Below are 12,210 nucleotides of genomic sequence, written 5' to 3' on the forward strand. Positions count from 1 at the left end.
TATTGTATAAGTTGATGATTAATTAATAAAAATATTATTATTCTTATCCTCCAATATTTTGAGAAAAATTAAAATATAATATAGGTTCCTCTTTTGTGTTTCTAGATAAGTATATGTTGCACCAACATGCAACTTGCCTTTTAAATAATATATTTTTAGTATTTATTTTTTAAAATATTTTCTATACGATTCCAAAAGGCAAATTAGGAGCCAAGGCTCGTGGATGACACGCTCCAAATGGATTACATTCAAAGAATTATTATTTCTATTATTTAAGAAGAAAAATATTATTAATATTAAATTTGGTTAGGCAAGTGGACAAGTAGGCATGAGGTAGGCCCAACGTTCAATATTCAACGGCTGTCTATCGAGAGACACATCAAAACCCATTTAAGAATATTATTTTTAAACAAATAATTAATCTTTTATTATTTAATATTAGTAAAAATGAATATATCAAATATTTATGAAAATTTGGAAAAATGAAATTCATCTGAGAAGCTACGTGTTATCTTAGAATCAAATTTAACACGTTTAATTTGCAGCATCACTGATAAGTGGGTGATGTAATTACAAGGACAAACAATCTTCTACAGAAATTAGCACTGATTTTAGTGGGGCCACTCCATGATTGTGAATTGGATCAAGGTAACTGTGATACAAAGAATGGTGTTAAGAACCTTATCATTTCACCAATTTATCTTGTAAATTTAAAATACCCACATTATTTAGTTTTTATATATAAGAATTCCCTTAAATTTATAAATGAAAAAAATATAAAGCACAATACTAAAGTTTAAGCTGTGACAGATTTCTTCCCTTTTCCAATTAAAATTTAATTTCATTGAGAAATATTTTAAAATTATGAATATATCATGCTAATATGAGAGAACACGTGTGAGAAGATTTACTCTTAATATGTTTAAATTATTTTATTTTAAATGAAACTGTCCCACTCCATTTATGGATTAGCAGTAGTGAAGAAGGAAATCTGGCAATTTACAAATGGGCTCTTCTTTGTGGGCCAAAAAAATCATCGTGAAATACCAGAAGCTCATTGTTGGGCTCACAGGTGGGCTTGTGCAGCCCAAGAAGCCTGCTATTTTTGCTCGTGTTAATGGCATGTCCACTAGTTCTTGGCCTCTTGCTTATGGATTATGAAAGGGCAGGCAGATTCAGAGACAATTACATCAAAATCTATCTCCTGGATTCACAGTCACAGGGCAACAATGATTAGCTGGTAGCATATCAACCACATCCCTGAAGCAGCCTCAGGCAACCCAGTACAAGCGGCCATGGATTTGTCCAACATGCCGAAGCATTCTGTTCTGAGAATTGATCTCTTCTTTTCAATGAACAATATGAAATCAGAAAGAAACAGACGATCACAAACGATGCACAAGCGAGACCCAGAAACGCCAAGCTGCCAAAAACTGAAGAGCAGTTGGGTATGCCAAAAACTGAAGAGCAGTTGGGTATTGCTAATTATGTTCCATTAACAGGCAGAGAGGTTTCCCACTTTGAAGAAGAAAACATTAATAGTTTAGCAGATGAGGTTCTGAATACAAAAGAGCAAGAAATCAGGCCATTGCAGCATCATGAGAAACAGACCCCACACGGTTTTTTGTCATCATGAAGCCCGTTTGAACTTTTTACATTTGAGTACTTTTGACAAGCATATATAAACAATCATAATCCCACAAGCACTAGATATAAATTAGATCAGCTGAAGATTCTATTGCAAGGCTTCCAAAAGGAAAAGAGAGGTCTTTTCATTATGATTTGGCTTCTTAGTCAAATACACCATTTTCTACATGCATGTTCTCACCTCTTTTTGCTAGCAAAATTATACATTAATTCACTCTGCATATGCATAAACAAACCCAACTCCATTCGCTTTCTGATATAGAAAACGCCTCACACATTCCCTTTATACATAAACATGAGAATATATAAAAACCTATAATAGCAAATACAGCAAAATTCCTACAAACCAAGCTAAAGAGGTTGCTGCATTGTCACCACTAGAGGACTTGTGACACTGTGTTTTCCATCTGACCAAACTATTGAACCACTCTTCAAGCTTGAGACTCCAGGTGAGAGCTTCACTGCCGTGGTTTGCACTCTAACAAGGAAGCTCAGTTTCTGGCCAATCCTCCTAAACACAAGTTTCTCTGGCTGCACTGTCACCACAGTCCCACTGGGTGCCTTAATTGTAACTTTGTATACAGAATTTGGATCCCCAACATTGGTAACTGTCCTAATGAAATGTGTAGACATCTTATGCTTCCCATATTGTGGAAACGCAGCAGACATTGATGGGTAATTCAAGTTCCCTGCATGACCGGCTCTTTTTGCTCCACTGCAATCTGCAGTTTTTCTAGTCACAACTTGAATGTTGTTAACTGTGTAGTTTGAATTGCACAGAAAATCCACATAATCAAATGTGGATATATCATAGACTAATCCAGGTTCCATAGCCTTCTGTGGATGAACATGACCAGCACCGAAATCCATCACAGTTGAAGTATTTCCTGTAGACTCATCAAGCATAGTTTCGCCGCGATTATCAACAGTATAAGCAGTTGTCATCAATGCTGATTTTATTGCTGCTGGACTCCAATCTGGGTGTGCAGCCTTTAACAAGGCAGCTAATCCAGAAACATGAGGACAAGCCATAGAAGTACCAGAAAGAATGTTAAATTCAGTTCTTCTACTGTCAGTAGGAACACCAGAAGGCCCAACTTTATCAGGCCAAGCAGCAAGAATGTTCAAACCAGGAGCAATAACATCAGGCTTCAAAATTTCATTAGACTCAGGATTTGGACCTCTAGCTGAAAATGAAGCCACAACTGGAGCTGGCCTAACACCGAGTCTCGTCCCCTTAAAAACGATAGTAGCAGTGGGTGGTGATTTTGATTTAGAAGCCACAGAAATATACCTTCTAATGTCATCACCAGCAGATGCACCCACAGCAGTAGCAGGCAGAACATGGCAATCAGCAACCAGACCCTCACCATCAAAAACCCCATTAGCTAAGATCATCCCTACTCCTCCTGCTTTCTTTACAACATCACCTTTACCAGCCCTGGAATTGATCCCTCTGTCACACAACACAATTTTGCCTTTAACAAGCTTGGGATCTAATGAACCCTCCAAGCATAAAGAACTAGAGTAGCCATCTCCAGTACCTTCACTACCAGCATAAATAAGAGGATACATTTTCCCCGGAGACAAACCTGGGCCACCATAAACGCTCATACCAGGAATCACCTTGCCATTTCCAAGCTTCACATCAGCTGGGAAATCCCTGTCAATAGTTCCAGCACCAATAGTAGCGACCCAGGGAGCAACATTGGTGACTGTAAGCCCACCAGGGCCGCCATTACCAGCAGAGGCAGAGACGAAGACCCCGCGATCTACAGCTCCGAAAGAGCCAATAGCAATTGCATCCAAATAATAGGGAACAACAACGCCGCCGACACTGAGCGAAATAACATCGACCCCATCATTAACAGCAGCATCGAATGCGGCGAGAATGTCGGAGTCGTAACATCCAGCATTCCAGCATACTTTGTAAGCAGCAAGGCGAGCTTTCGGTGCCATTCCTGCAGCAATACCCTTAGCGTAACCCAGTGTCGAAGCTGGGAACACATAACGGCCGGCGGCAATGGATGCGGTGTGGGTACCATGGCCATCGGAGTCCCGCGGAGATCGGTACTCTGTCGACTCGTTCATCTTGCCGTTGGTAGCCTCGTAGCCGTTGCAAAAGAATCGAGCTCCAATGAGCTTTCTGTTACAAGATGCTGGACTAAAGTCTTTACCACTCACACACATCCCTTTCCATTTCTCCGGGACAGGACCCAAGTTTCTATCATTGAAGCTTTGCCGCTCCGGCCAGATTCCAGTGTCGATAACTCCAACGACAAGATCCGAGCCAAAGTCTGATTCTTTGAGCAACCCAGCACTGTCTGTGGTCTTTAGGCCAAGAAACTGAGGGGATCGAGTGGTTTGCACGTGGCGGACACGTTCAGGGATGACGGCAATGACATGGGGGAGGGTCTGGAGCTTAAGAGCCTCGGTGGGGGAGAGCTTGGCGGAAAATCCATGGAAAACAGTGTCGTAAGTGTGGATGATGCGAGACTCGGCAGGTGGAGAAGAAGAGGGCGTCTTTTGATCAGCGGAGGAAGAGGAGAGTGAGGACAGGAAAGAATCGTACCAGTGCTTGTGGAGAGTGAAAATGGAAGGCTTGGCATCATGTTGAACTTTAACAATGAAGGTTCTGGGCAGGTCATTCGTAGAAGAAGAAGAAGAAAAAGAAAGAAAGGAGAGAAAGAAGAGAAGGAAAATGGTAGCCATTGAAAGAGAGAAAGAGGAGGAGGAGAGAGGGTTATGGTTCAGTGAGGTTTGTGACTGAGCAGCTTTAAAATGGAAGAGAGATGGAATGGGCATGTGGTAATGAGTGATGACCACTGTCTACTTCTGTTTCTTGGATTATTAGTGGCTCAAGATTTTCAAATTCTCGCTTTGCATTTTAAAATTTTCGTTCGATTGCAACGGGCTAATCGACCGGTTTGATTCCAAATCATATTGATCAAAACCAAAATTAAAGTTATTTGTTAATTAAGATTGAAAAATATTTTTTATGTTTTCTACCGTTTGAAATATTTAATAAAAAATTAAGTCTTCTTAAAAAATACTTTTTTATTAAAAAGAAATTATTTTTTACACTTTTAAAATTTTATTAATACATTTTATTATTAAATTAAAATTAAACAAATTTCCATGAAAATGTCTTTCACATAAAAATATTTTTCAAATATAAATAAAAAACTACATTATCATAAATCTTTAAGAACATAAACGTTGTTCTCATTTTAACTACCAATATATTTAATTACACTGTTGTTATTTTTTTGACACATTGAGTTTCTTTCCAGCATCTTTTAAATATTTAAAGTTATTTCTTAGCAAATTTATCAAATAATTAACAACTTATTTTGAATTTGCAAATTGTAAAATATTTTACAAGTAATTAAATTCAATATCCTTTTAAAATCTTAAATTAGATTAGACAAAAAAAAATAATTTAACTGATGAAAATGACATTTTAGAGATACACTACATTCAATCACAAAAATTTAAATTTTATTTATATTATAAATAATGAAATTCATTCCTATTAAATACCCATTATGCACATGAAATTAAATCTCTTGAGAATATTTTAATTCGGCCTAAAACAATTAATTAGGATTTAATTTTAATGAAAGAATACTTTAAAGAATAATATGGCCTTGCGTCAATGTTTAATGTATGCTCGTTGTATGCTCGTGATGCTTTCCTGTAGACTGTATGTATTTTCATTGATAGTCGGGTTTTATTCTTCGTCTTTCGCTCAAATTCGAAAGATTTTTCTGAATTTGACGTCATTATTTCGGATTGTAAAGATATTCTGTTTATTTGTCCAAATATTTCGTTATGCTGAATTAGACGTAGTGCGAATAAGATTGCTCATCTGTTAGCAAGATAGTCTATTCGTTTTGATCGTTTTAAACTCTAGATTAATATGTCTGAGTGTCTTTTTGAGTATTATAATTCAAAATAATAATATTTATTTTCTTGATTTAAAAAAAAAATAATATGGCATTAAAAATAATTAAGTTATTAATGTCCTATATTTGAATATGCATTTGAGTTGTCACCCTACTTCCATACACATCAAGTGATGCAAACAAAAAACTCAAGTGATGCAATACCAACAGATTCTGATATCTGAAAAAGGAAAACGACAAAACAAAACAAAACGACAAACTTATCCAAACTGATTAACCATAAAACGCATTGAGTTGCACCGTCGTCGTGACTACGAGCATCTACTTATTTCCTCTCACGTGTGTAGACACTTCACACGTGACATTGACCCGTGTTTGTCTATTAGTTGCCACTTGTACATTTCCTCTTGTTCCGTTTCTATTTCAAAATGGAAAATTTATAAAACCGTACTTGCATTGTTAATAGGTTAATTTATATAATTTTAAAACTCATAAAACATACATACTTAAATTTTAATTTCATTAAATATTTTAATTACTTTACTCATCTTTCTAAATATATTAGAGTGTATTTCAATAGTTAAATTTTAAATAAATAGCTATTTAGTTTTTAAATTTTAAAATTATTAACATTTCAGTTTATTAATTTTAAAAATTATATAAAAACATTCTTATATCATGTGTGATATAATATTTTTCTAAAAGTTTTATCACTATGACCGTATGATGGAATCAAGTGTTAAAATTTTAACGATTCGTGATTTGGATCATTTAAATTTTATCCATAAAAAAAACGATTAAATTAATACGATGATCAGTATTCAAAAGGACAGAAAATTCACTCTCCCATATCTGGTTGAGCTTTTCATAATGTATAAATTACTATTAAAAAATATTATATAACAAATTTTCATTACGTTTATAATAAAAATTTCTATTCACCGTTTGGTACTAGTCGAATTTATAAAAAATTACTAATTAATCTTATTTTTTTACAATATAAAAGTAAAATAAAAAATATACAGAGTTCATTATAATTTTTTTTAAATTCAAGTAAACTCTTTAATATTTTTGATTTAAGTGTCGAAATGTACACTCATAAATATTAACCACTCATCTTTTTTTAGAGTAATTGATATTTTCTAACTCATTCTCCATTTTAGATCCCTTATTTTATAAAAATATTTTTTATATTTTCTTTAAATATTATCAATCAAATGCATAAAAATGTTAAAATATTTTACAGACTTATAAAAATATAATAATCAACTTATTATAGAATAATAAGAAATTATAATGCAAAATAAGGAATCAAACCAATTTGAAAAATCCAGCACTCATCCATTGAGCATGAAAAACAAATATATTTTAACATGTGAAAACTTATTTATACTCTTATAAAATTAAGATGAAATATTCATATTATTATGTGAAATTTCTTTACCACATCTAAAATTTAATGTAGTATATGATTGAATGGTAATCCTTTTGACTAAGCATAGAAATTAATTAAATTATTATACATACATTTGGTTGCTCAGAAAGTCTTAATTTTGATAAAGAGATGGGTAATTCAACAAGTCCTTTTCAAGAAATTTGAAATTAAAAAAGAAAAAAGTAATGATGGTGAGTCTAACAAGCCAGATATCCAACACCAATCTACTAATTGTCTTTGGTCCATCCTTTTTACTTTAATTTTTTTTTTTTTTACTTTATCAAAAGATTTTTAAAATGCTAAGGTGTCCACTTTAACCACAAAAAAAAAAAAAAAAAAAAAAAAAAAAACTAATTTAAGAGGGAAAACCACTAATTTGTCTTAGTTTGGGGAAAAGATTAGTTGACAAAAACATTCTCATCCAAAATTTGATTATTGTGTTGAGGTTTATTCAATTATTACATTAATTATGGTCACAAGTATATGTGGAAATCTATTACCTTATTTGAAAAATAGTAAAAAAAATATTTATAGAAGAAGTCTTCAATTTGGTGAACAGAGGTGATCCACTCATAGCAAAGAGACAGTTGTCAAAGATATTGAGGCATGATTGCCACTTTGGAAGGAGAAAAATAAAATAGATGGTGGGCCTTAATTAGTATAGAAAATAAAACATTGCTGTATTGCCATGATCAACATTTTTGTTTTTTAGATCATGAAACCACTGGCTAAAGCTTTCTTCTTTCTTCTTTTTTCTTCACTTAACACATTCTTCAAATCTTAACTAAAGATTGGAATGGTGGGGACTCTAGAGGGACAAACTTGGTTGCCCCTAAGAATTATTGTCTAAATCTTTGAATTTCAAAGGGAGGGAAAATGACATTAATTATAAATAAATATTGAATATGATAATATCAATATATATATATAGTTATGTGATATATTTATTGTTTATGGTATGTTATATTAAGATTGTAAGATAATTTTAGTTACACTTTTAAATAATTTAAATATAATATAAAATATTTTCTAAAATTAGAGTGTCACAAAATTATTTCCATGATAGATAAAAACTCCCCCCTACAAAAAGATTGAAATATGGGGTTAGGTGTTGAAAAGAAGAGATAAGAACAAGAAAAAACAATAAAATAAAAAGGACATGAGGCATTGAATTACAAAGTTAAAAAAGTGAAAAAACAAAAGGAACAGAAGAAGGCAAATCGCTTAAAGAAAGGACTGTGGGGTTTCAACAGTTCACATGCAATAATTGAGCCTCCCATTATTATTATTACTATGCTATAAAGAAAGCATAGGAATGGGTCTCAGAGTTTATATTTGAAATTTGAAATTTGGTGATATTTTTTAATTCAGAATTTTAAATTTAAAAAATGATTTTTTTTTCCAAAAAAGTAAATATTTTTTTCTTAAAAATAACTTTAAATATTCTTTTATTGGAAAAATGTTTTTCATTTATATGTTTTTTGAGTGTTCCCAAGTGATAAAACATTTGATACCCATATTTTATAAAACTTGCATTTTATTTTCATGTTTCATGGGTTTATCCTTTAGGACTTTTTGAAGGGTGGGTTGATCATTAATTATTTGATTTAAAGAAAAAAGAAGAGTTGGGAGGGTTTGTGAGAAGGTTCTTGCATTTTCTATCTTAATTCAAATTATTGTCTTCTAATCTTACCAACTTTTGTTAAAACAAGGATTATGATAGTGATGGCAATTAACCATTTTGCTTCTTTTTATATCTAATACAATGACTTAATCATCTTTAACTTTGAAGCAAAAGCAAGCACTTAGATAAGCTTAACAAGGCCATGCCCATGCCCATGCCCATGCATGCACTAACCTAATTAGCTCTTTATTACTCATCATACTAAACATGGGATTAAAGTAAGATTGACTACCTTTATTTACTTTTATCTTTTTTTCAAAACAAATAATTACATGGAGGTATTTTTCGACTAAACCGAATTAATTATTTTACAATTTTTTAATATATTCTAATAAACTTAAAAGAAAAAGTAACAAGAAGTTGGCTCTTAAATTAAGATTTAATTATTTAAAATTTTAAATACACATAAGTTCTAAATGTTAGGCGTTGAACGTATTCACATATAGGTCTAATGTTGATCATCAAACCGACACCTCGTCGGCTAATCGTAAGTACTAGATTGACACCATTTTTTCTGGGTGGAAGAATGCTTTCTTCATCGGGAATGGTCTTACCTTGAATTTATTAGTTTCTGGTAACTTCAACCAGTGTGCAATGGCTGCTTTTATTGTTCATTAATTGGATCAAATCTGGCAAGGAAAATGCTCCAATTGGGCTGTAGGTTTTGGTCCATTCTCAGAGTTTACATAGGGCTTACGATCATCTGACAGTCGCATGGCTGGCGGGCTTTGCCTGTGCCGTGCGCTAAAACTTCAAGCGAACAGAGCCCAAGTGCGGCCGAGTTATTGGATGCAAGTTTTTTCTTCCCCTCTTTTTTTTTTTTTTTTTCTTTTCTTTTTAATGACATGGGGAGTATTTCCTGTAGAAGTACACGGATTTATGTTCACCTATATTTGTTGTTAAAATTCAATTTAAATTATTTTCAAATTTTTATTCAAATTAAATCAGAAGTTTTAGTTTAAATTTAATTTAGTTTATAATTCAAGAAAATTAAAAATTAAAATTTTAATTTTTATAGAACACCTCTAAGATTTGATAAAATTTATAAAATAATTTCTCACTTCTCTTTTAGTAACAGAATTAATCCAACATTTAAAATTAATGTAGTCAAATACTCCTATAACTAAGCTGTCCTCTTCATAGACCCTTGGTGAGCATCATGCACCGTGAGCAATTTTTAGGTCCGCCACCGTTAACTTCTTCGCTTCTATCCACAGTTTCTGACCTTTCTTCCTCTGATGCTAACTCAAATGGAAAGATCAATTAGAAATAATTGACAACGGATGCCAATAATTCAAAAACCCTAAGAAAAGAGAGAAACATAGAGCAAATAGATAAATTCACTTCATGTCCCGAATGATGCGATGATGAGGAAGACAAAGAAGGTTTGGAGGAAACATTATCATGTACACAATCGGCAATGGAAATGAGAAGCTCTCGATCCCTCTCTCGGTCTCTCTTCGCCATCACGATCGTGGATTTCTCATCTCCAATGACTTGTAGATAAAGAAAAAACAGACAGAGAGAGAGAGATGGGGTGACGCCGTGTGAAATTCGAAAAGCCTCCGGTAGCTGCTCCGAAGACCCAGTCTTCAGCCTGGCCGCTCTCTATCAATGAGAAGTTTGCAGGCGACCAAGGCAATGCAACGCCGAGCCCCAAAGAGCATATCTCTTTTTGAAATGCTGGAAAACGTAATGTGGCAGCTACAACTCTCTCGATTTCATAATGGAATTCTGGGTTATTTTCCTTAGTAAATGTTCTTGTATATGGAATAGGTCTAAGAGGAAAACTGTCAATTCTTTCTCTTCACTTAAAGAGTATATTAACCATTAATAAAAATATAATCTCCAGAAATGGCAATTTGCTTTTTTTTTTTTATTAACAGAAACGGAAATTAAACCTAAAAATTAATATGTTATAAAAAATTTAATGAGGAATTATTTTGTGGATTTTGTTAAAATTCAGGAGTGACCCTGTAAATTACCTGATAAAAAATTTGAAACAGGATTATTTTTCTTGTAGTTTGGCTGCTTGGTTTAGTAGCAAAATATAATTTTCTTCTGCTTATCAAAAGAAAATAAATATGTGAATTTAATCTATTTTACACGTGATGAGTTCCATATTCACGATATCTCTTTATCAACAATGAACGTAGTCAAGATTAAAAAAAAAAAAAAAAAAAAAATGGGTGAAGAAAAAAGTGCATTGACTATGAAACTATTGCCCAGTGATTTTGATGAGAAACTGGGTTACGTCTCTGGCGAAGATCCTCCAGGAGTCGGCGAGTCTCGTGGCGGCCAGAAGCGCTGCAGTGCCTGTAAGATTTTCTCATTTGCTTGGTAGATATTTCTAGTTCTTTCATTTCATCCAAAACAATCCGTCTGTTTCTGCATTCTATGCTGCAAAAGCCTTGATCTCCCCTGTTACTTAGTTCTAATCCATGTTAGATCTATCTGTTCACTTCTCTCCATGATCAACATCCCACCAAACAACTAAACTAATTAAATTAATTAAAAGGTTAATATTAAATCCAAGTTGATGAAGATATAATTACCTATACATGTAGATGTCGCTGTCTAGTCTCAACTTCTTGTTGCATAAGTAACAAGATTTGAGGTAGCAATAAGATTCAATGGTGGTGGCTGAAGAAGAAGCAGCCGCTGGAAGGTGACGATGATTTACCTTTTTCATCGAAGATTTTAAAACCACATTAGATTTGGATTTTGCTTCTGATGATGATATATGAACTAGAGTTTGCAGCCCAACAACCATTACTCTCTCCTTTGAAGTTGCACACGTTGATTTGGAATCCTGAGAGAAACCTGCAAGCATGGCAAAGGGATTCTTGAAATTTCTTAACATTTTCTTGGATTTTGAAGGAAAGAAAGAAGTGAGAAGAAAATTATTGGTGAAGCGTTGAGTGAAGCAAAGAGATGAGATGGATATATAGAAGAAGAAGAATCATCTTGGCCACGTAGGACACAGTCAGCTATGATGCTAAGAGTCTTTACCTGTGCTGAAAATAATAATAATTTGATAAGATTTTGAGGAGTTAGAGCGTTTCAATATTAATTACAAATAAAACCAAAATTTATATTTTATTTGTCCAATATTAAAAACGTGGAAATTGTGAAAACAATTGAAAAGACTTCGTCGCTAAATGGATTAGCATTTTTTTAAATTTAATTTATATAATTAATATAAATAAGAGTTGGCTTCTCCGCAGAATATCCTAAATTCAAATTTAAAAATGCTAACAGATCAACAATAGGTCATATTTTTTTTTAGTCTAATATTGTTCTTAATTAACATGATTAAATTTCATCTGTTTATGAAAAAAAAAGTGTATTGTGAATTTATGAGCAAGAGGATAAGATTTTTTTCGCAGTTGTAATAAGGATAATTTTGAATGGTTTTGTGGTGGAGTGATTGATTTAAAGGATGAAATTCTTTCCCTCATATAAAAGCAGATGATTGGTTTAATTTTGAAAATTTTATTTTTATTGTAAAGCTTTCTTTTCGCGTAGTCTGATTG

The 12,210-nt window shown here is 33.0% G+C and overlaps 2 protein-coding genes across 2 annotated transcripts; both read right to left on the reverse strand.

The window, feature by feature from the left end:
• Window positions 1-1,747: 1,747 nt before the first annotated feature.
• Window positions 1,748-4,489, reverse strand: LOC110613791 (subtilisin-like protease SBT1.5). The gene has a single exon (XM_021755101.2). The coding sequence runs from the start codon at window positions 4,450-4,452 to the stop codon at window positions 1,999-2,001; it is 2,454 nt and encodes an 817-aa protein (XP_021610793.1). The 5' UTR covers window positions 4,453-4,489; the 3' UTR covers window positions 1,748-1,998.
• A 4,996-nt stretch (window positions 4,490-9,485) lies between these two features.
• Window positions 9,486-11,811, reverse strand: LOC122721194 (FCS-Like Zinc finger 17-like). Its single transcript, XM_021753968.2, has 2 exons — window positions 11,230-11,811; window positions 9,486-11,095 (listed from the first exon to the last, which is right to left on the reverse strand). The coding sequence occupies exons 1-2, from the start codon at window positions 11,535-11,537 to the stop codon at window positions 10,885-10,887; spliced, it is 519 nt and encodes a 172-aa protein (XP_021609660.1). The 5' UTR covers window positions 11,538-11,811; the 3' UTR covers window positions 9,486-10,884.
• Window positions 11,812-12,210: the final 399 nt, after the last annotated feature.

The sequence above is a fragment of the Manihot esculenta genome, chromosome 4 (genome assembly GCF_001659605.2).
Source record: "Manihot esculenta cultivar AM560-2 chromosome 4, M.esculenta_v8, whole genome shotgun sequence".
NCBI lineage: Eukaryota > Viridiplantae > Streptophyta > Magnoliopsida > Malpighiales > Euphorbiaceae > Manihot > Manihot esculenta.